The following is a 24,292-nucleotide window of genomic DNA, read 5'->3' as shown; positions in this document are numbered from 1 at the left end:
AAGAAAGTCCCCGGGGAATACCAAAATACGGTGGGGCCAGGGCATGGTACCCCATCAGACTCAACCGGAAAACATTCATAAATGTCAACAAACAGACATTGGTACTATTTATAGGTTTTTCTTTGTTGTTTTTTTGTTATACTTTTGTTTCTTTGTTTTGCTGTCTTGTTTGTGTGTATGTTATTACATCTGCATGTCTATCTAGGTAAAATAGGCAGGATAAACAATCTGGAGGAAAAAACAACAGGACTGATGGTTCCAGGGGGGACATGGGAGAGGGGAAGGCGTGGGGAAAGAAAGTGGGTGTTAACAAATCCAGGGACAAGAGAACAACAAGTAATCTAAAATTGATGGCGAAGAGTGTGTAGCAGGCCTGGTAGGGCTTGATCAAAGGCAATCTAACCAAGAATAATTACTGAAACCCAAATGAAGGCTGAACATGATAGTGGGACAAGAGGAAAGTAAAAGGAAATAGAGGAAAGAACTAGGAGGCAAATGGCATTTATAGAGGTTGAAATACAGGCATGTACATATGTAAATATATTTATATATGAGGATGGGGAATAGATCTATGTGCATATATTTATATGTTAAGTATTAAGGTCGCAGATGGACATTGGGCTTCGAATCAACCTGGCATCCCGTGATGCTCACCTTCCTGACACGATCGCTGATGACAAAATGGGTACATAGGAAATGTGGTGAAGAAAGGTGATGGTGCCCAGCTATCAAAAGATATAGCATCTGGGGTCTTAAAGGCTTGGGGATAAACAAGCAGCCACCTAACTGAGAAGCAACAAAGCCCACATGGAAAAAACACACCAGCCTGTGTAATCATGAGGCGTTGATATGATCAGGAATCAGGCATCAAAGACCCAGAACAAAAAAAATCATATCAATGTGAATGTGGGGGAGGGCAGAGTGGACACCCAAAGCCCATCAGTAGTCAACTGATGGGTCGTGGGGAGGAGACGAGTCAGTCAGGGTGCAGTATAGCACCGATGAAATATACAACTCTCCTCTAGTTCTTTAATGTCCCCCTACCCTGCCACCCTCCTACCCACTATCATGATCCCAGTTCTACCTTACAAATCTGGCTAGACCAGAGCATGTACACAGATACAGAAAAGTGCTGGAACACAGAGAATCCAGGGCAGATAAACCCCTCAGGACCAATATTGAGAGTAGTCACACCAGGAGGGTAAGGGGAAGGTGGGGGAAGAAGGGGGAAATGGTTTACAAGGATCTACATATAAGCCCCTCCCAGAGGGATGGACAACAGAAAAGTGGGTGAAGGGAGACATGGACAGTGCAATACATGAAAAAAATAATAATTTATAAATTATCAAGGGTTTGTAAGGGAGGGAAGGGAGGAGAAAAATGAGAAGCTGATACCAAGGGTTCAAGTAGAAAGAAAATGTTTTGAAAAAAAGTCTTGCAAATGATGATGGCAACAAATGTACAAATGTGCTTGACACAGTGGGTGGATGTATGAGCCCCCAATAAAATTGTAAAAAAATATTTCACACATTTTTTAATAAATGTGTTTCATAAAATGTGAAAGTAGAAAAACTCAGAAATTGTATGTTATTTTAAAAATATGTCTATTATATGCCATACATGTAAGGGAAAATGTAAGTATTTGACTATATGATCTACAGGGCAGCCAGCTGGTTTCCTTCCCGACATCAATTCTCTCTTTTCCTAAGTTAATGAATCCTGATGATCTTTGGCAGAGTAATGTACTCAGCGGAAAGACTGCATTTCCTAGTATTTCTGCTAATGCAATGTCCATGTTCTGGTCATGTGGTATGGCAGAGGCCTTCAGGATGAGTCTCTACAGTAGGGCTCATCATGTGGTAGACACTGTAATTGCAATCTCAGTGGGAGTGAGCCTCGTCAAAACTTATTATGGTGACACTATTGGACCCAGGGCTACATCAATACCCAAACTAGACCTTGTCTTCGGTAATCTACTGGACATAACCACCTCGTTGCACCTCAGATTTATTATGCTTAAAACTCAACTCAAGTCCCTTGCTTAGTCTTCTGCATTTTTTCACAATAAATGTTTTATTTTAATTTTCAGTTCATGTTTGGCCTTGACTTCCAAGTTGTCCTCAGTATCTTTTGTTTGCCAATTGACAATGCATATTGACAAAAAGCAATTACAAAGACCACTTATATATTTTTAGTTACAATCTAAGTAACTGTAGTTATTTTTTAAAAAAATACTTTCATTAGGGGCTCTTACATCTCTTATCACAATCCATACATTCATCCAGTGTGCCAAGCAAATTTGCACATATGCCGTCATCATCATTTTCAAAGCATTCTCTTCCCACTTGAGCCCCTGGTATCAGCTCCCCATTTCTCCCCCCTCCCTCCCTCAGAACACTTGATAAGTTATTATATATATATGTATATATATATATATATATACACACACACACACACACACACACAGATAAGAGCCTGAAACACAGGGAATCTAGGATAGATTAAACCCCTCGGCCAAGGAGAGTAGAGGTAACAGTAGGATTAGGGGATGGTGGGGGAAGGGGGATCAAGGATCAATCTAGAACCCCCTCCCAGGGGGACGAATGGAAAAGTTTTAGGTGAGGGGCGACTCTTCTGCATTTTCTACATATTTAATGGCATTATCAGCCACTTCAGTCAACCCAGCCATAATGTGGAAGTCCTTATACATGTCTCCTCTCAACTTATCAGTTCTTAAAAACTGGCTTTCTCCTAAACATTTTTCAGGCCACACTATTGAATCTGTCTTAATTGAAGAGATCATCACTATATTTTGTCTGGAAGGGAAATGGTTTCCAATGTGGTCTTCTGCTTCCAGGTTCATCTGTAATCACTGACTCTCCACAGTGCGGTCTTAAAAGGTCTTTTCAGTTATTCTTTGCTAGCTTCATAAGGCTCAAACTTCTTTGTAAAGCATAAAAGGACCTAGACATCCTCCCACCATCACCTCCCCACTTCATCTACTTCTTATCTTTCAGGCTCTCAGCTCAAGTATCTCTTCTGTAAATCCTCGTGATCGCCTAAATTAAAATGATTACTTTTATTCTATTTTGTGCCACCAAAATATATTATGCATAAAGTATGTAGGTATTCTATCACTTTTTACTCGGCAATACAATTTTTTATCTGTTTCCTTCTCTGTAAACTGAATCTGTTGCCATCAAGTTGATTTCCACGTAGGGCGATAGAGTAGAACTGCCCACAGTGTGTCTGGGGCTGTATTTACAAAAGCAAACTGTTAGATCTTTCTCCGGAGGAGTGCACGGCAGGTTTGAATCACCTACCTCCCGGTTAGCAGCCAAACATGTAACTACTTGTAACACAGGGTTCCTTTCTCTCTTTAGAAGCGTCTTATTAAACAGGAGCAGGGACTGATAAAATTATTTCTGAGTGTTTCCTTCTTTCTTTCCATTTACCACTTTCAAATGAGCTTTTGAACATAATTTGCTTTTAAATTGAGAGGGAACCTGAAATTCTAGTTTATGCAGGTCCCTCTGTTCATGCATGTTGTAGCTACATGAAATTTATTCAAATGCTGTGCTTGCACTTGGTTGTGCCATTTGGGCGATTTTGTGTGTTTTTAAAAAAAATCATTTTATTGGGGGCTCATACAACTCATCACAATTCACACATACATGAATTGTGTAAAGCACATTTGTACATTCATTGCCCTCATTTATTTGGGCATTTTTGCACAAATTACTTAACCTTCTGACCTTCAGCTTCCTCAGTAATGAATCTTATCAGATTGTTGTGCAGATTAGATCTGGCACACTGGAGTCACTATTGGTATAAAAATGCACACTTGCAATTATACAAATGCTAATAATAATCAGCCAGGTGATTCTGTCTGATAGTGACACCATGTGTGTCAGAACAGAACTGTGACAGAGAGTTTTCTCTTTTTTCCTCTCTCCCCTGCACATAGGGTTTTCAATGGATAAATTTTCAGAAGTAGATTGTCAGATACCTCATAAATGGACTCAAATCTCCAACCTTTTGGTTAGCAGCCATCAAGCAGCCAGGGCAATAACAACAGTTAACATTTATTGAGCATTCATTATGTATGAGTCAAGTACTTGGTAAAATATTTTATATTATTTCATTTAATCTTCATGTCAATTACATCAGGAAATCAGCATTATTTTTATATTCAAATATAGCTATTAAACTCTCACTATGTCCCAAGCACTCTATTTGCTGAGAGGTAAACAGAGGCCGAGGAAAGTTTAGGAACTTGGCCAAGATTTTGTATACCTTTGTAAGTGGCAGATCTGGAACTTGAACCCACGCCAAATCAGGGAAGGAATTAGCTTATCTAATTTTCAGGGTCCTAAGAATACAAATTACTTTATTTTTGGCAAAAACCCCCAAGCATATAAACACATTTGTAGGTCTCTCAGAGGGGCTTGAAAGAGGCTTTTGCAAATTAGAATGCCGGGCTAGTGAGGGACCCTGAAGTTGCATTAGCTTCAAAGTAAATCCTGTTCTAGGCTATGCTCATGGTCACAATGTTTTAGTTCCTTCTTAGTAACATGAATAAATATGATGGTTTTTTAAGCACTCTTAAAAATAATAAAATGGGAGAAGAAAAAGTTATAAGTAAATAAACATGAAGAACTTGAAAATTACTTAGAATACAACTGCCTACTGATATGGAAATTTGGTGGTATAGTGGTTACATGTTGGGCTGTGATCCATACAGTCAGCAGTTCAAAACTCTCAGCCACTCGCAGGAGAAAGATGGAGCTTTCTGTGCCTATAGAGTTAGTCTGGGCAAGTCACTGAGTCCCTACCTGCTGCACCAGGTGCTTTTCTTCCCTTTCACACTAAACTTTGCTGTCTGCTTGTAAAACAGAGTTACAGTCCCAGAAAGCCATGGGGGCAGGGTCACTGACACTGAGTTTGCATCAATTTGATAGTCAAGAAGGAGTTTGAGATGGAAATTTGGTGTGCTTTATGGATAAGCTTTAAATTTGTCGAAGAATCTGGTCTCTCAGAGCAAAATTAATTCTACACCTTCCACTGATTTTTTTCTAGACACTGTTGCCCCTCTTTTTTTTTTTTAATTTTTAAATAAATAATTTTATTGGGGGCTAGTTCAACTCTTATCACAATCCACACATACATAGTGTCAAGCACATTTGTACATTTGTTACCATTGTCATTCTCAAAACACTTGCTTTCTTTTTATTTTATTAATTATTAAAATTTTTTTCCTTTATTTAAAAAAACATTTTATTAGGGACTCATACAACTCTTATCACAATCCATACATATATCAATGTGTAAAGCACATCTGTACATTCTTTGCCCTCATCATTTTCAAAGCATTTGCTCTCCACTTAAGCCCTTTGCATCAGGTCCTTTTTCCCCCCTCCCTCTTGAGCCCTTGATAATTTATACATTATTATTTTGTCATATCTTGCCCTGTCCGACATCTCCCTTCATCCCCTTTTCTGTTGTCCGTTACCCAGGGTGGAGGTCACCTGTAGATCCTTGTAATCGGTTCCCTCTTTCCAACCCACTCTCCCTCTACCCTCCCAGTATCGCCACTCACACCCCTGGTCCTAAAGGTATCATCCGCCCTGGATTCCCTGTGCCTCCAGCTCCTATCTGCACCAGTGTACATCCTCTGCTCTATCCAGATTGGCAAGGGAGAATTCGGATCATGATAGTTTGGGGGGAGGAAGCATTTAGGAACTGGAGGAAAGCTGTATTCTTCATCGGTACTACATGGCACCCTGACTGACTCATCTCCTCCCGATTCTTTTTCCAGTGTCTAAGACATCTTGTAAGGAGCCTTGGTGGGGTAATGGTTATGCATTGGGCTGCGATATAAAAGGTCGGCAGTTTAAAACCACCAGCTACTCCTCAAGAGAAAGCCAGGGCTTCCATAAGCAAGTAGTCTCAGAAACTCCAAGGGGGCAGTTAGTTCTACCCTGTCCTATAGGGTCCCTATGAGTTGGGATGGACTTGATGGCAGTGAGTGAGAAGACATCTTGTAAGCCCTTTTATAACAGGATTATATAACAAGATTATTTATATTTACATATTACATAAGATCATTTTTACTTCTAGCTTCCCAAACTGGATGTATCACAGTGGTTAAGTTCTCAGCTGCTAAGTAAAAAGGTTGGTAGTTAAAACCTACTAGTCGTTTCAAAGGAGGAAGATGTTGACAATCGGCTTCCATAAACGATTACAGTTCAGGAAAGCCTAGGGAGTTCTATTCAGTCCTACAGGGTCATTGAGTTGAAGTCTACTGGATGTAAGTTTGTTGTTTTTTTTGTAAATGGCATGCCTTGCAAACCTGATCTCTGTGTTTTTTAATACCCTAGCATAGTAAATATCCCAGAAATATATATATTGAAGAAATTATTATTGAGAACTACCAATGGTGCAAATTTAAAGTGTTTTTAAAGAACCCATAAAAATCTGTGCTTGAGAATTAAATAGCTGCGTTATCACAGTATGAAAGAATCTTACCCAAACCCCAAACTCACTGCCATCGAGTGGCTTCTGATTCAGAGTGGTCTGATAGAGTAGAAACGCTGTAGGATTATGGGGGGATGTATCTGTAGACTATACTAGAGGGTATGACTTAATGTCACTGTCCTTTGCTTTCTGGGATGTATGAACTGGTAAAAGACAAAAACCACATTGGAGACATCGCAGAGGCAGAGAGAAAGTTCAAGATTATCTGAAGAGCACATTCCAGATCTCTGTCTGCAGTGAAGAATGAGACCACAGGCACCAGAAACTGGCACAGTGACTATGGAACAGAACAAAGGGAGAACTGCCAAGACTATGGGGGCTGTCAGAGTGACAGGTGGGCTTTCAGGTCTGTGGAGACAGAGGCCAAGAGACCCTATGATGGAGAGGCTGAGGACCAGAGGGACACTTGATTACTGGCTGAGGAGAGTAACTGTATCAGCAGTGGACCAGAAACTGTATCCTGCTTATTGATCATGGCTTGTGGTAACCTATTAATTTCCCTAATGAACCCCAACAACTGAGTATTATCTGTGAATTCTGTGTGGTGCTTGCAACGAATTTTCAAACCTAGCACAGAAGTTGCGGGCTATGGGAGGAAAAGTTGGCATCAGAGTAGATAAGAAGGATGAAACATCAAGGCATCTCTGACCTCCGCGTCTTGGCAATAAGGATGCCAGAGGAGGTCAGATATGGCCTCCCATGCATTTACTGCACCTGTCAATCATATACAATGTTCTGCCTTCTCGGTTCCCTTTTTCTTCGCTGTACTTACCACCACGTGAATTAATTAATCAACAGTCTTGCCCAATGGCCTGTAAGATCCTTGAAAGCTATGTCCCCATCTGTCTTGTTCATCTTCATATCCCTCGCACTCAGCAGCATGTGTAGCACATGGTAGGCCCTCAGAAAGGGTTTGTGAGTGAGTGAATAAACCATGCCAACTATAAAGTTCATGCTTCAATGACATGAATGGAAAAGAAGATTTCACATCATAACAATATTTCTATCTCGAAAGAAAATGAGTGGTGGGACAATGGTAGTAGGTACAATAAACACCGTGTGTCCTGTGCCGTCCTCACAATGGTTCCCATTGGAGTCCATTGTTGCAGTCACTGTCAATTCATTTTGTTGAAGGTCTTCTTTTTCACCAATCCTCTACTTACTTTAGCAAGCATGATCTCCAGGGATGGGGCCCTACTGACAACCTGTACAGGAGATGAAGTCTCGTCATCACTGCTTCTGAGCAGCATTCTGGCTGTAATTCTTTTAAGGTAGATTTGTTTTCCTCTGGCCAAACCAAAACCAAACTCGCTGCCATTGAGCTGGTGGCGCCGATTCACAGTGTGAGTTTCTGAGACTGTAACTGTTTACAGGAGCAGAAAGCCCCATCTTTCTCCCACAGAGCAGGTGACGGTTTCAAACTACAAACTCTGATCATCGCAGTGCAATGCACAACCCCTACTCCACCAAGGCTCATTTTTTGCCAATACCATAATTCAAGTCATTAATTTTCCTTCAGTCTTCCTTATTCATATGGATATGAAAGAAGTAAACACCATGACTTGAGTCAGGCACAACTTCGTTTGCAAAGTGACATTTCAGCTGATTAATACTTTAAAGAGGTCTTTTGGAGCACATGTGCCCAATGCAGTATACTGTCTGATTTCTTGATTGCTGCTTCAATGGGTATTGACTATGGATCCACATAAAATGAAATCTTTGACAGCTTCAATCTTTTATGATTATGCTGCTTATTGGCCCAATTAAGGATTTTTAAAATTGCGTTGAGGGATAATCCATACAGATGGCTGCGGTCTTTGATCTTTATCAGTGTTTCGTTCTCTTTATGTGTCATCTGCCTATTTCATAGGTTGCTAAAGAGTGTTTTCCACTCCTGCTGCTGGCTTCCTTTTCGTTCTGTCCAGCTTCTTTGATTATTTGCTAAGCGCACAGAGTAAACCCATATGGTGAAAGGATCCAACCTTGCTCCCCATATTTCCTGATTTTAAATCATGCAGCCTCCCCTTGTGTTTGAATGGCTGCCTCATAGTCTGTGTAAATGTTCCTTATGAGCACAACTAAAGTGTTCTGGAATTCCCATTCTTCATAATGTTTTCCATAATTTGTTATGAGTCAGAGTTGAATGCCTTTATGCAATTAAAAAAACACAGGTAAATTTCTGGTATCATCAGCAATGCTTTATCTTATTTCACACCTTTTTCTGAATCTGGCTTGAATTTCTAGCAGCTCCCTTTGGATGTAAAAAGGATTGGCCTACATTTATTTAACCATCTCAAGAGGTGGCATATGATTACAAGTCAATGATACTGAGGAAAGAAGTCAAACTGCAATGAAGGCATTGGTGAAAAACAAGCCTTCAATTCATTGGTAGAATATCAATTCAGATGTTTCAACAAAGAATGCAATGCAGGATGCACTTACTCATATACCAAAAAATTGGGAAGACAAAACCTGGCCAGGAGACTGGAAGAGATTCCTATTTGTGCCCATTCCAAGGAAAGGTGATCTAACAGTATTTAGAAATTATAAAATACCTCTAATATTATATGCACGTAAAATTTTGTTGAGGATAATTAAAATATGGGTACAATAAAAACGAGGTCTACCTATTAAAAAAGGAAACTCATTTTCAAGTTGTAGGTCCAGAATTAGAACCTTTACAACAGTAAAATAAGGTAGTGAAAGGAAGTGTTACCTGTGGGGCGGGGGATATGATGGTGGGAAATGTACAAGTTCCTTAAAAAATATCACCCGAATATTTTATAAGCCCCAAACTTAAGCTGTTGAGGCAGGGCATGTCCACAAACATCTGGGCAAGCGGAGGGTACGTGAGAAATGAGCAGGAACCGAAGGCACTCCCGCCCCATACCAACCATCAAGAACTCATCCCTGCGGTGGGCCTGAAAGGTCTGGTCGAACCCGAACGCCCGCGCGGCGATCCTCCCCAGCATGGACCTGGCGGAGCAGGAGAGACGGTGAGCGCGCCCGCGGCCCGATCCGCCGCGCCCACCCTCCTCAGCCGCGCGCGCTTCCGGGGGTCGCCGCGCCGGCCGGCCCGCGCCCCCGAGTCCGGGGCTTGGCGTCGCCCGCCCTTGGGCTCCTCACCACTGGCGGAGGCGGCTGACGATCTCCGGGGAGCTGAGGGACGGGAAGCTTTTCTGAGGCAGAAACCTGAAGTCGTAGCCGCCCGAGGGGCCCGGCTCGCCCGCAGCCATAGTGGTCCCCGTCTGGAGAGAGCCAGTGCCGTTTCCTAGGAGACGCGACCGCCGTCGGGGACGCCGGCGGCGTCGAGAGGGGCGGGGCCTGGGTCTAGAGGGGCGGGGCCCGGGGTCGGTGGGGCCGCGCCCCTCCTCGGGGTCACCGTGGGTGGCTGGGAACTCGGGGCATCAGCCGTCCCTCCCTCAGCCCTCTCCCCCAGTCCCCGCCCCCAATCCCCTCCCGAGCCCCCTCCCCCAGTCCCCGCCCCTAACCCCCTCCCCAGCCCCTGCCCCTAGCCTCCTCCCCCAGGCCCCGTCCCCAGCCCCTTCCCCCACGCTCAGGGCCCCCTACCCCTGGTTCAGCCAAGTGCAGAAACGTCCTTCTCAATACTTGCTGAGATTACCCCCAATAGTTATTTCTCAGCATGGGTTAGTTAGTCTCCAAGACTCAAACCCTGGAATCGTACATCTAAATTTCTCCCTTCTGAGGAAAAACCTGTTAGGCTCATGTATTTTTGAAACACATGTTCTGCGACGACTTAGGAAATGATTCTCATCTACCACCTGGCTCATTAAAAATATATAGCGTGGTAAGATATATATAGCAGAACTGCCATTCTAGCGCACAACAGGGCCTTTGGGAAAGTTCTATTATTTATCTTTTCATTCTACTTTTTCACATGTTTTGAAAAAATACAATGAAAAATGCAAATTCTGTACACAAATACAATTATGTAACATTAACGACAGTCATCATATTATGAAACCATCCCCACTAGTTCCAAAAGGCTTTATCACCCCAAGCAGAAACCCAGCCTGCCTTTAAGCATTCACTCAACATTCTAGGCCAACTCCCCTCAGCCCGTATTTGTTTATTCTATATTATGACTTTATTTATTGTGTTAATGTAATACTGTACATACTCGAGTATAAGCTGACCGGAATATCAGCCGAGGCACTTAATTGTACCACAAAAAAAAAACCATAAAGAATGTGCTGAAAAATTCAGCTTATACACAAGTATATACAGTATATAATCTTGATTGATTTTTTGACACTTAGACCAACCTTGCAAGGAGCCATAGACAACCTTTCACTGACAGGTTGCCAACTGGAACCCAGTTAGCCATTCCACAGAGAAAGCCTGGGGGATTTGCTTTCTAAGAAGACAACTAAGAAAATCTTGGAGATTTCTACTTTATTACGTGGGGTCTCTTCAACACAAACTCAACTTTGCATTTATGGTATAGACCTCACTCAGTCATATGTTTCTTTGTATAAACCACAGTATAAATAGGATAATACCTTGTTTAAGATGTTTCACCCTAGGTTGAAGAGAGAGATTGACTCACGTTTCTTATATATGGCGTTGTCAAGTTTCGGGATTAATGTTTACCGGAACTTCTGAAATGAGTTGGAAAGTTCTCTACTTTTTGGTCACTGGATAATATTTTATTGCTTAAATGAAAGGATTTACAACTGAAGATATGTAGGCTTGGAGTTTTGTTTTCTCTTAAAGAAACTTTAAAAGGACTTCAATTTATTTTATGTGTTTTCTAAGTATAACTACATTTCTAAATATATGAAAAAGAACTGTGAATAAATTGCTCTACTCCGCCAGTAACTATCAAATTTCCTTTTGGCAATTGTTAATTACTTTGACCAACATTGATACTATCTACTGAGATTGTGCTGACCTAGCTATTTCAGATGGAAGACAAATGACTTGTCAGAGAAGAGGAAGTTTCCACAAAAACAGCCTTAATGGTTTAACATTAATAGATCATTTTAATTTTGAACATTAAATTGTTTTAGAATACTAAAGAATATTTTCCCAAGATTTACCATTAAAAAGGAGATGATATCTTTAGTCTGAATTTTATTTACCTATCTTTTAAGAAGACTCAGTCAGACAAGTATATGGGATGGGGGTGGGAGGAAGGAAATGTGTTTTATACAGCAGATTGTGTTTAGTTTTTTTTTTAACATTTTATTAGGGACTCATACAACTCTTATCACAATCCATGCATATACATACATCAATTGTATAAAGCACATCTGTACATTCTTTGCTCTAATCATTTTCTTTCTTTTTTTACATTTTATTAGGGGCTCATACAACTCTTATCTCAATCCACACATATACATACATCAATTGTATAAAGCACCTCCGTACATTCTTTGCCCTAATCACTCTCAAAGTATTTGCTCTCCTCTTAAGCCCTCTGCATCAGGTCCTCGTTTTTTTTCTCCCCTCCCTCCCCGCTCCTCCCTCCCTCATGAGCCCTTGATAATCCACAGATTGTTATTTTGTCATATCTTGCCCTATCTGGAATCTCCCTTCCCCCCCCCCCCCCCCCGTCTCTGCTGTCCATCTCCCAGGGAGGAGGTCACATGTGGATCCTTTTAATCAGTTCCCCCTTTCCAACCCACTCACCCTCCACTCTCCCAGCCTCGCCCCTCACACCCCTGGTCCTGAACGTATAGTCCACCCTGGATTCCCTGTGCCTCCAGTTCCCATATGCACCAGTGCACAATCTCTGCCCTATCCAGTCCTGCAAGGTAGAATTCGGATCATGGTAGTTAGGGGGAGGAAGCATCCAGGATCTGGGGCAAAGCTGTGTTCTTCATCGGTACTACATTGCACCCTGACTGACCCGTCTCCTCTCCTAAACCCCTCTGTGAGGGGATCTCCAGTGGTCTACACTTGGGCCTCGGGTCTCCACTCTGCACTTCCCCCTTCATTCACTATGGTATACACACACACACACACACACACATATATATGTATATATATATTCTTTTTTTTTTGTGCATGATGCCTTATACCTGGTCCCTTTGGCATCTTGTGATCGTACCAGCTGGTGTGCTTCTTCCATGTGGGCTTTATTGCTTCTGAGCTAGATGGCCGCTTGTTCACCTTCAAGCCTTTAAGATCCCAGACACTATCTCTTTCGATAGCCGGGCACCATCAGCTTTCTTCGCCACATTTGCTTATGCACCCGTTTGTCTTCAGCGATTGTATCATGGAGTTGTGCAGCCAATGATATGATTTTTTGTTCTTTGATGCCTGATAACTGATCCCTTTGGGACCACGCAATCACACAGGTTGGTGTGTTCTTCCATGTGGGCTTTGTTGCTTCTGAGCTAGATGGCCACTTGTCTATCTTCAAGCCTTTAAGACCCCAGTTACTATCTCTTTTGATAGCCGGGCACCATCAGCTTTCTTCACCACATTTACTTGTTCACCCTCTTTGGCTTCAGCAGTTGTGTCGGGAGAGTGAGCATCATAGAGTGCCAATTTAATAAAAGAAAGTATTCATGCATTGAGGGAGTGCTTGAGTAGAGGCCCAAGGTCCTTCCGCCACCTTAATACTAAACCTATAATTGTATACACTTAGATCTATTTCCCCATCCTCATATATATATTTGTATGTACATGTCTTTGTCTAGACCTCCATAAATGCCCCTTGACTCCCAGCTCCTTCCTCCATCTCCCTTGACTTTCCTCCTGCCCCACTACCATGCTCTGTCCCCACCTGGGCTACAGCTATACCTCTTCTCTACACAACCTTACCCTTGATCATTCCCCACCAGGCCTGCCACTCCCCCCTCACTACCATTTTGGGTTCCATGTTGTTCCCTTGTCCCTGTGCTTGTTAACACCACTTCCTTACACCCCCCTCCCCCACCCCAAGTCTCCTCGGAACTGTCGGTCCCGTTGTTTTTCCTCCAGATAGTTCATCCAGCCTGTCCTATTCAGACAGACCTGTGGAGACACTAACATGCACGAAAACAAGACAGAGGAAAACAAAGCAACAGTATACAACCAGACAACAAAAACAAACCACTGACAAAGAACAAAACAAAACACTTCACAAAAGAAAAGCTTGTAGTTAGTTCATGGATTGTTTGCTGGCCCTTAGGAGTGTTTTCCAGTCCAGTCTGTTGGGGCACCACGCCCTGGCCCCAAAGTCCACTTTCAGCATTCCCTGGGGACCTTGCTACTCCATTCCCTTGCTGTTCCGCTACACTCCCCCAGTGATTTGCCTCGGTGTGGTGGGATCAGGTCAGGTGCAATTCCCACACTGTGTCTCCGGTGCAGTCCCCTGTATCGCCCTTAGTCACTGAGGGGCATCATTTCTCATAGTGGGGCCAGCCATGTTGTTCTCTCTGTGGACTGGCTGCTCTACTCAGGAACATCATCCTCATGGCCTGGTGGGCCAGGCTGTGTTCCACTCTTTCCTCCGGCCCCTTCATCTGCTCCCGTGTGCTCTGATCAGATATGTCCATCTCCCGGAGCTGCAGAATGTGTTTAGTTTTATATGGAGGGACTTCAAAGAGTTTTTGGAAAAATTGAATTCAAGAATAATGGAATTTTTTCATGAACTTTTTGAAGCTTCATCATACGTGTTTGTAGTTCGTTTTATCCTCACTGATGGTTGAAGTCCTCAGAGTTTTGCTATTTTCATGGTATAGCTGCAGTGTTTAAAAGCATGGACCATACAGGCAGATTAGGCATCCCATTCTAGTGGTAGTGTCTGATTTCCTTATCTGTAAATTGCAAATAAAAGTTTTTACCTTATGGGGTTCTTTTGAGGTTTAAATTGGCTAAAGTGTATGAAATACTAATACCACACATGCCATTTCACTTCTCAATGTATAACCAAAATATCAGACTCACTGAAAGTGAGTTGGATTCATCACATAAAAAACCTATGGGGCAAGGTGGAGCTGGCCTTGTGGGATTCTGCGACTGTAACTGCATGAGTAGAAAGCCTCGTCTACGGGTGGCTAGTGGTTCCAAACTGCTGACTTGTGGTAAGCAGCCCAGCATGGAACCCACCTTACCACCAGGGCTCTTCCTCAGTGGAGACTATGAGATGGACCTGTAGGAAGGAGGGCTTAATCTACAGCTTTAGTAGATAGGAAATAAGATTGGACTTGACACATCTCAATTTACGGCTATCTTCTAGAAACCAATTGAGTTAGAATGTTTTTCCTCCCACTAGTTGTGTGTGTGTGTGTGTGTGGTGTGTTAATCTATAAACCTCAGTTTATAATGCTGGCAAATAATGCTTGTCTTGACTGCCTTGTTGTGCTAAGTTTTATGACAACAATATAAATGTGCTAACTCCAACAGCTGACTCACATTCATTTAACTGTAAAATGCTGGCAAATGTAAACATTCTTATTGTTCCAATTTTGTTTGTTTGCTTTATTACTATTCTTTCAAATTTTATAATTCTTTTCTTATCCAGCTGAGGTAGTTTATTGTGCCAACCTAGCCAATAAACACATGTGGGGTTAATTGAAGGACGGAGAGATAAATGATGCAGTTGGTGAGCCTCACCTTTCTAGTTCTCAGGTCTCTAATGTATTAGTCTGGGTACTTTGGAGAAACAAATCCACAGAGACTCATGTATAAGTCAAGAGAGAGTTTTATGTAAAAGTTAAGTGTGCATCAAGAAAACATACCAACTCAGCGCTGCCCAAGCCCACAAGTCCAACATTAACCCAATCCACAAATTCCTCCTCATCTCACAAAGCAGACGCAATGCTGCCAACTGCAGGAGGAAAGTCAAGTCAGTGAATGTGTAAGCATCTCAGTGCTGGCAGGGGTCTCCACATGGCTGCTCCAGCACTCAGGGCTGCATTGAGGTAGGTCCATGTGGCTTCTCCTCAGGATGTCTTGTAGGAAGTCAGCTTTGCAATCTGAAGCAAGGAACTGGCTAAGGCAGTTGCACACTGGTGCAACCATCACAACGCAAGAAACCCACTGAGTCATTTATCTCTCCGTCCTTCAATTAACCCCACATGTGTTTATCGGCCAGGTTGGCACAATAAACTAACTACCTCACCAACCAATTGCTTGATATGGTATTGTGGGAATTCCAAAACATGTCAAATATTGACCCTGTTGGCAAAACCCTTACAAATAGTTGGAAATCACTGGAGAATTCGTGTCACCTTGCTTTCTTCATGTATTTAAACACAACTTGCTTCCCCTTCTTCTAAAATGCAAACTTTTGCTCTCATCACTGTTGAAAGCCACCACCCTACTGTTCTTATGTGATAATTTTGAATACACATCTACTTGAGCTGAAATAAGTCATGATAAAAAATACAATAATACAAAGAGGGAAGTAATCAACTCATCTTAGATCAAACACCAAAATAGCATTATTTTTCTTTCCGTGATTCTACTTGGTGTAAATTTTCTATGATTCTAATTCGCAAACTTCAAAGTTGAGATAGCATCCACTAGGTAGACTCTAGTGATTTTTTCTAAGTATCGTTCCTGTGTATGATAAATAATTATAGCATTTTGACTTAATAGAGGAATGAAATAGTGTCTGTGACCAAAACCAGCTGAAACTTGGAAAACACTGTTTTCAGTAAGTTGGTCTGTTTCGATCAGTCGCTACTCAAAAATCAGTGTATGATAAAATTTTCGCTTCATCTGCGGTGGCCAAGTGAGGGAAATAAAGGGGAGTGTACTTTTTCACAAAATTAAGCCTACTTTATTCCTCAAGCAGGCTCTTTTTTCCCAGTTAAACTTTCATTTTAAATATTGGTAAAAATAACATGCACTCAATTTCTACAGAGCCATGCCATTGGTTACCATCTGTGTAGGGTGTCAGCATTCTCTCTCTCTCTACCTTTATTGCTTCAATATCATGAACTTTTTCTATCTATGCTCTTTAGAGTTTTCATCAGTGTTTGGGGTTACTTTTTGATATGTTCTAATAGAGAGCACCCTTTAAAAGAGTGCACTGTCCAAGGCTGACATATATTCATTGAGCTAACTTGTTTTAACATAAATTCATGACATAGGTTCAATTCAAGGTTTAAGGATTATTTTAGGACAATATAGTCTCCCAGCCCTGGTGGATCCAGTAAGTTGATTTCCATAAGAGACTGATGTGCTGTGTCACATTTTCCACCTTATGATCAGATTCCAGTTGTGGGGTCCTTGATCACAGTGTAACATAATAGTAGCAGGGACCCGCCATCTGTTTTGATCTCATGGCTAAGGAAGTCAATTAGACCTGCACAACACTTCATTTTCAGGTTTCCTTCTACTGCTCCAGGAAAACAGACCAATTGCATCTTGGGCGGCCACTCAAAAGTGTTTGAGAAGCCAATTGTTTGTTACTTAACCAAACTAGAAGGTAGAATAAGAAACTCAAAACAACACTAAGTTAATTGAAGCCAGAGCCTAAAATCTTTGAACCATAAAATTCAGTTCCATGAAGTGGCTCATTGTGTACCTAGGTAGTGAGTGCAAAGAAGAAAAACTTTGCCACTTTGTCCCTCCCCTTTCCCTGATGCATATCTTATATATTTTTAAAAAATCATTTTAAAAGGATATCATTGTTATTATAATTTTAAAAATTATTCTAATTTGGCAAAATGTTTGCAGCCCTTCATGTACAGGGTTGCTATAGCACAGACTTGCTATTTATCTATAATGTAGTTTTTGGATTGGTAGAATGAACACCATCTGTGAATTTGTAGAAATAAAGAAGTCCACCCCCAGTCCCCCAGAATTGGCATTTTTAACAAGATTCTCTCAATAGTTTGCATAGACATTTCAGGGAGAAGCTCTGGTCTAGACATACACTTACCAGCCCTTTTCCTCCCATCTCCTCTACTCTTCTTTCAAGTTATTATACCTCGATCTGCCCAGTTGCCCAATTCAAAGCCTGAGGATTATTTTTGCCTTGCCTCATCCCACCCTTCCCCTTCCCTCCACTTTATCAAAGTCATCACTGTGTGATCTCACGTGACAGAGTAGAACTGCCCCACAGCATCTCCTAGGCTGTTATGTTCCCTGGGCAGGTCACCAGGTTGCTCCACCACAGAGCCACTGGCTGGGTTCAAATGACCAACCTTTTGGTTTGCAGCTGAATATTTAGCTATAGCCCTGTGTCCGCAGTGGCAAACCTTATCATCTCCTAAGTGCATGTGAAATTTGTGTGCTTCTCTGCAAGCACCATTACCACTTTAATTGGAGCCTCTCATTTTGGGGGGCATGGGCAGTAATATCTGGTCTCCCTGCTGTCATTTTTGCTTCCTTGACATACATCTGTGCATAGCAGATAGTTTGAGCTTTAAAAAGCCCAAACCAAAACAAAATACAACAAAAGCCAAACTCACTTCCATCGAGTTGATTCCAATTTCTAGTGACTCTATATGACAGAATCCAACTGCCCTTGTGGGTTTCTGAGACTATAATTCTTGACTGGAGTAGAAAGCCTCATCTTCTTCCCTCTGAGTGGCTGGTGGTTTCGAACAAATCCATTGTGTCACGAGGGATTTAGCAAATGATAAACCAGATTCTGATACTATGCAGTGGAGAATTTTCCCATGACTGTCTGCTACATTGAAAGTAAGCTCCTAAGTCCTCGTGGGCCTGCCCTGTCCTTTCCCGCCTCATTGCCTCTCTTACCTGGCTTTCCACTCAAGGCCCACTGGTCTGGAAAGAGCCCGCTGTGTCCTTATTCAGTGTCTTGGCAAAGGACACGGACTCTCTTCTGAGGACCCTCCTTCCCCGCTCTCTCAGCCTAATTACTTCTGATCCATCCTTAAGATTTCAGATGGCCAGTTATTTCCCTGGGGAAACTTTCCTGGTGGCCCAATTAATATTAGTTTTTCGGTTTTGTTTTTGTTTTTCCTCTCACAACACTGTACTTGTCCCTTACAATGCTGGGCAAATTGCAATTATTTATCAATTTGTGTTTGTATTGATGTGACTTGTTCGTCTCCCTCACGAGCTAGTAAAATGAGTGAAGTAAAAGAATGATTATTGTGTTCCGCGGCATAGTCTTTCTTAATGGCTGGGATTCCTAAAAATGTGTTGAATAAACGATCAACGCTCCCACTTCAGTGACACTACTTTGTATACGTATGTACGGAAACGGCACATCATCTGACTTAGTTACGCCGTGCTATGCTTATTGTAAGTCGTGAATGTACCCACCACAGGCACACTTGCTGCCTGAAGTGCATTTAAATGAAAGCAATCAGCTCTTCAGGGCGGAGAAGCTGAAGCTAAGGACCACATTTTCGAAGTTGGCTTTGCAGGTAGTGTAGTCAGCGCATGACGCCAGGTGCAAGCAGATGTACTTTCCCCTCACTCTGTCACTAACTGGTTGTGAGTGACATTGGAGGGAAGGCGCCACAGAACCCAACAACCCCTTTCTCGACGGCTCTGGTTCCTCAACGGCGTTGAAGGAATTAATCGAGGAAATGTATGGATGTGCTGCCCGGGGCCCTGGAGGGTAGTGCGTATGCCTTGGGCTGCTTTCCCCAGGTGCGACTGTTCAAAATCACCAGCTGCTCCCTGCTTTCCCCAGGTGCGACTGTTCAAAACCACCAGCTGATCCCTGCTTTCCCCAGGTGCGACTGTTCAAAACCACCAGCTGCTCCGTGGGCCAAAGACCAGGCTCTCCCTTCCTGCGAGGGTGACAGTCTCCGAAACCCACAAAGGCAGTCTACCCTGCCATACAGGGTCACTGTCAGTCACAACCCACTTGATGGCAGAGTTTAGCTTTTTATGTACCTGCTCAACCATGGTATGTGCCACTTGTTCACAACTTAGAGCCGCTGCCAGGTGTAAGTCCCGGTGGGGAAGGAAGGGGTTAAATCAGACGACTTTGGGTTTCTGGAAGACGTCAGGGGGGTGGGGGAGTTCTGACCTCAAGAAGGCTTAAACTTGCAGGGACTGGAATCTATCTCTCCCTGCAATCTGTGGATCCCAGACAGGACTCCTGTCTTTGTCTTTAAAGTTTTCTGGGGTTGTCAGGCCAAGCTCCCCAAGGACTGGGCACAACTTCTGTTAGTCTTTGTTTGGTTTCTGGAGAGAGGGAGAGAGAGAGAGAGAGGGAGAGAGGGAGGGAGGGAGGGAGAGAGAGAAAAAGAGAGAGAGAGAGACAGACATTGATGAGATGCTATAAAGCGAGTGGAGAGGATAGGGGAGGGGAGGAGAGGAGAGCGGGGTTGGGGTCTCCTCTGTAACCCGGGCCCTGGAGAGGAGGAAGGCGCAGAAATCAGCGTAGAGAAACGCTCTAAGCACGCAGAGGGCGTGTTTGTTCAGCGTCTGCATGTCTTGGATTATGGATAAGCCTCACTTCACAGAACTGTCTGTTGGAGCAGACTCAGGCGTTGAGCGAACACTTTGCTCTTTCACACCAGAATTCTGGTCCCAAGTCCTGCACACGAGCTGTGACGCCAGAGCAGATCCAGCCGCGCACACCCCTGCGTTGGCGCATCTTCGAGGTGGGGGGGGTGTCCCCCTCCCCGGCTGCTCATTGAGAACTCGCGGGTCTTGGAAAGGCTCCGTGGCCACTGCTTGGTGTCGCTGCCCAGAGTAGTATTTATCCGGCTTGTCAGCCAGGCAGGTACAGCCACTGTCCGGCCACAACCCAGCCTCTTTCTTTTGTGTTTTGCAAGGTCAGCGAACTCCCCAGAGTCTCGTAAGCAGGTGAATCCCTTTGAAGACTTCAGGTAATGGCGTCTGGAGGTTTAATATTTTTTTTCTTTCAGAAAGGGCTAGAATTGTTGATGATTATAGGGATTGTTAAGACGTCTAATAAACAGCTCCTCTGAAGGCGCAATGATTTTGCTGAAGCACCTCGTCATGTTCTTTGATGCATTCGTTCATCGTTATCAGGGCAGATAATTGGGAGAGGGGCTTGTGTCATCAGCTTCGCTGAATCGCTCCCGGCCCTACAGATCCGCTGCCCGTTCCTGCGCCAGCCTCACAGCTGACCTATGTTGGAGCCCATTGTTGCAGCCTCCCTGTCAATCATCTTAGAGGTGTGCAAATGTGTCCATCTGTTTTCTAGGAATAAAAGATCACATGGTTTTTATGTCCATATATACTTCTTAGCTTTGTAGCTCACTGAGAAAGTTTTGAAACTATTTGATATGAAAAAGATTGCCAAGGCCTAATGAAGCTGTACAAGTGGCATTCTGATTCTTTCCTTTCCTCTTCTTACTCGCCCCTCCTGTCACCCCCCCCCCCTCTGCACTACGAACATAGAGCAATCTCCGCAGACCCTCACGGGTCCCCAAGTTTCTATGTTCCAAATGCGTAAGCATACTTCCATTTACCCAGTCAACTGGGACGGTGGGTTGTGAGAATTAATGAGCGAATACATGGATTCCACTTAGTCCCATCTCCAGTACCTAGAAAATACGTGGGTGTTGGTGAGCAAGGTAATTATTTATTCAATGTCTACTGTTGGCTGAATAGCCCTGGTTGTGTAGGGGTTACAAGTTGGGCTGCTAACTGCAAGGTCAGCAGTTTGAAACCATCAGCTGCTCCATAAGAGAAATAAAAGGTTTCCACTCCCATCCACAGTCTTGGAAACCCAAGGGGCAGTTCTATCTTGCTAGGCTTATTGGGTCGTATGAATTGGAAGGGACTCGGTAGCAATGAGGTTATTATTGTTATCATTTTTGGTTGTTTTTTACGGTTGAATGGGTACCTTTGAACACGATATGTTTAAAAGCATTACAGAGATATCTTCTCAAAGCGTATCATATGAAAGGGAAAGACATGTATCCTGCAGCCAGAGTGATTGTTAATAAAATGATCTGATCAGGACCTTTGTTTCTGAGATCTTCAAATCCTTACCACATCAGCAGCAGTCTGGCCTCTGCCAATCTCTTTCGCCACATCTTACACTACTCTTTGCTCTCTAAAGTCTAGCAATACTGGCTTCTTTCATCAAGGAACATAAAATCATATCATTGAAAAGTTGTGTGAGTGCAGAGTGGAGACTCAAAGCCCAAAGGTAGCTAACTGGACACCCCTTGCTGAGGGGCTGTGGGGAGGAGATGAACCAGGCAGGGTGCAGGGTAGCAACAATGAAACATATAACTTTCTCTAGTTCTTAAATATCCCCCCCCCCACTATCATGATCTCAGTTCTACTTTACAAATCTGGCTAGACCAGAGGATGTACATTGGTATAGATAGCAACTGGAAACACAGGGAATCCAGGACAGATGACTCCTCTAGAATCAGTGATGAGAGTGGCGATGCCTGGAGGGTGGAGAGAATGTGGGGTAGAAAGGGGGAATTGATTACAGGAATCTACACATAGCCTCATCCCTGGGGGAGGGACAGCAGAGAAGAGGGCAGGGGGAGACGTCAGACAGTGTAATATATGACAAAAAATAATAATATATGAATGATGAAGGGTTCACGAGGTGGGGGGGAGTGGGGAGGGAGGGGGAAATGAGCAGCAGATATTAAGGGCTCAAGTAGAAGGCAAATGTTTTGAGAATGATGATGGCAACAAATGTACATATGTTCTTGACACAATGGATGTATGTATGGATTGTGATAAGAATTGTACGAGCCCCCAATAAAATGATTAAAAAAAAACACTGGCTTCTTTATTTTCTAGAATGTCAGTCCAGGAGGGAAGCAATTTTCTTTTGTTGTGCTTAGTGCTGGAGACTCAGCAGCCAGAATGAGTGCACAGGAAGGGCTTCATAGATATCGACTCAATAAATATCAGCTCTAGCATGTGGTGCACTTTCTTACTTGAACCCACTCTACTCCTTACCCCACCACTTCCCTTCACGAAATCATTGTTTGTTGCTTGATGTCGATTGAGATTCATGGTGACTCTGCGTGTATAGAGAAGAACGGTTCTTAGGGTTTTCCAAGCTGGGGTATTAAAAAATTTTTTTTATTGTGATTCTGGGGAGGGTTTACAAAGCACCATCATTTTTACATTCAACAACTCATACACATTCTGGTTGAACTCATAAGCTAGTAAGTTTTCAAAAACCAATGACTAGATCTACTAGATCTACAAGGTACTTGTGGGTGAATTTGAACCTCTGAGCTTTCATCTGGTAGTCCCTGCTTAATCATTTCCTCATTTCCTCTCTACTTGGTCTGTGTTTAAAATATCACTTTTTTTTTGAGTCATTCTCCAACTCCATCCGAATTGAATTCCCTTCCTCTGGACTTTTCTACTCTTGTGAGTGCTCTAATATCCAATTGTTTATTTAAAGTATAGAAAATATTACCATATATATTTTTGGTTCATGTTATGTCACTATGTGCCAGTTCATTGCTTGAATCATTGTAAGGGCTCTAATTACTCAAGTGAAAAATAGCTTTAATGGGGTTGGGAAGATAAATGCTGTGAGAAGAATATCAGTGAAATACTCGAGGCTTAGAAGAGAAAAACGTGATTTATAATGACCAGAATCATCAGAAAATGGATGATGGAGGATGCGTTATTTGAAGTGTCTGAAAGGATGGGTTGGACTTGGAGGTAGCCAGAACTGTCATCTTAGACAAAGTGACTGCATAGATGTGGTGTAGTCGATGCTGTGGCGTGCCACCCAGAGCCCCCCCCTAGAACGGAGGCACTCTTCCCTCAGCTGCTGGGATTGTGGAGTCACCTGATTTACCTTCCTTCCGGGGACAGTCCCTATCCAATCACTAGGCAACGCAGCTCGCTGGTTTCAATATGAGACATCCCTTTCAGGTTCAGCGCTTCATGGAAGATTAATTTAGCTTCCTTTTCTAGCTGTTCCACTGCTCATCATAAGCTCTTCCCAGTCTTACTTTCTGAATCCCTTTACAAGAAATCATGCCTACCTCTTGTTAAAAGAAATAAGAGCGTGGAGGCTGGACGTGCAGTTCCGGTCACCGTTACGTACGAGGCAGAGAGAGAAGACTCAGGTCCCCTCGGTGTCGTGTCTACGGTCCCAGCGGCTACCCATCCGCTGGTTCTGTCCTCCAATGCCGGGACAAGGAAAAAAAAAGAAATCATGCTTCAATAAATCTGTTTGCATACTTATCTCTGTCTTGAAGTCTATTTCGGGAGGAGCCTACACTATAAAAAGACACTGTTCCTCTTGCATTGGAGGACTAACTAACTGAGAGAAAGCAAACTTGCTGTGGAGCTGATTCTGATTTTATCGAGTACAGCTGCTCCGTAGGGTTTTCTTGTCTGTGATCTTTACAGAAACCAGGCTTTCCTTTTGTGGTACAATTGGGTGAGTTAACCCTATCAAACTTTAGGTTCGTAGTTGAATACAAACGGGTTGAGGCACCACAGTGCAGTGGATTATTTAACAAGATTCTCCTCGTCATTGTCTCTGCTGCACCTGTCAAGCAACACTTCCCTGACGCCTCTAGGTCAGTGAAGGTGGGGAAGACACTGATCGGCTTCAGTTGTGACTGTCGCCATCCTGATGGATATAAAATGAGCCATTTAAGAAGCGAGCAGGTGGTGGTGGGTGGAGCCTTAAGAATAGCTAAGAGTGGAATGCATCCTTTGGACTTCGAGGTCTTTGTGCATTTACTTCCTTCATCAGATACAGCCGTTACATTACCAGAGTGGCAGAGGAGCAGCAGCAGAACTGGGCGCCAGAGCGGAAGATAGAGCAATGGACTTCCCAGCCTGGGGAGCATGTACAGCTCGATTCTTCAGGCAGGAGGCTGCCTTCTGAAGTAGGGAGCCTTTGAGCTACCTTTGTTGACCCAACGACCGA

General features: G+C 43.1%; 1 protein-coding gene and 1 pseudogene across 8 annotated transcripts in view; one reads left to right on the top strand and one right to left on the bottom strand.

The window, feature by feature from the left end:
* Nucleotides 1–9,841, bottom strand: part of CFAP300 (cilia and flagella associated protein 300) — a 32,963-nt gene extending 23,122 nt beyond the window's left edge. For all 8 annotated transcript variants that reach the window (XR_012783971.1, XR_012783972.1, XR_012783969.1 and 5 more), the window contains exons 1-2: nucleotides 9,664–9,841; nucleotides 9,432–9,513 (exon numbers count right to left, since the gene is read on the bottom strand). Coding sequence is in view for 4 of the 8 variants with exons in the window: in XM_075546498.1 (XP_075402613.1) it covers nucleotides 9,432–9,513; nucleotides 9,664–9,773 (192 nt within the window). In the remaining 4 variants the exon portion in view is untranslated. The remainder of the gene's footprint in view (nucleotides 1–9,431; nucleotides 9,514–9,663) is intronic.
* A 13,574-nt stretch (nucleotides 9,842–23,415) lies between these two features.
* Nucleotides 23,416–23,551, top strand: LOC142447605 (small nucleolar RNA SNORA57; annotated as a pseudogene).
* The last annotated feature ends 741 nt before the right edge of the window (nucleotides 23,552–24,292 follow it).

The sequence above is a fragment of the Tenrec ecaudatus genome, chromosome 4, assembly GCF_050624435.1.
Source record: "Tenrec ecaudatus isolate mTenEca1 chromosome 4, mTenEca1.hap1, whole genome shotgun sequence".
Taxonomy (NCBI): Eukaryota; Metazoa; Chordata; class Mammalia; order Afrosoricida; family Tenrecidae; genus Tenrec; species Tenrec ecaudatus.
Note: the sequence above shows the minus strand (reverse complement) of the source record. Positions and strands in the feature narration are given on the sequence as shown.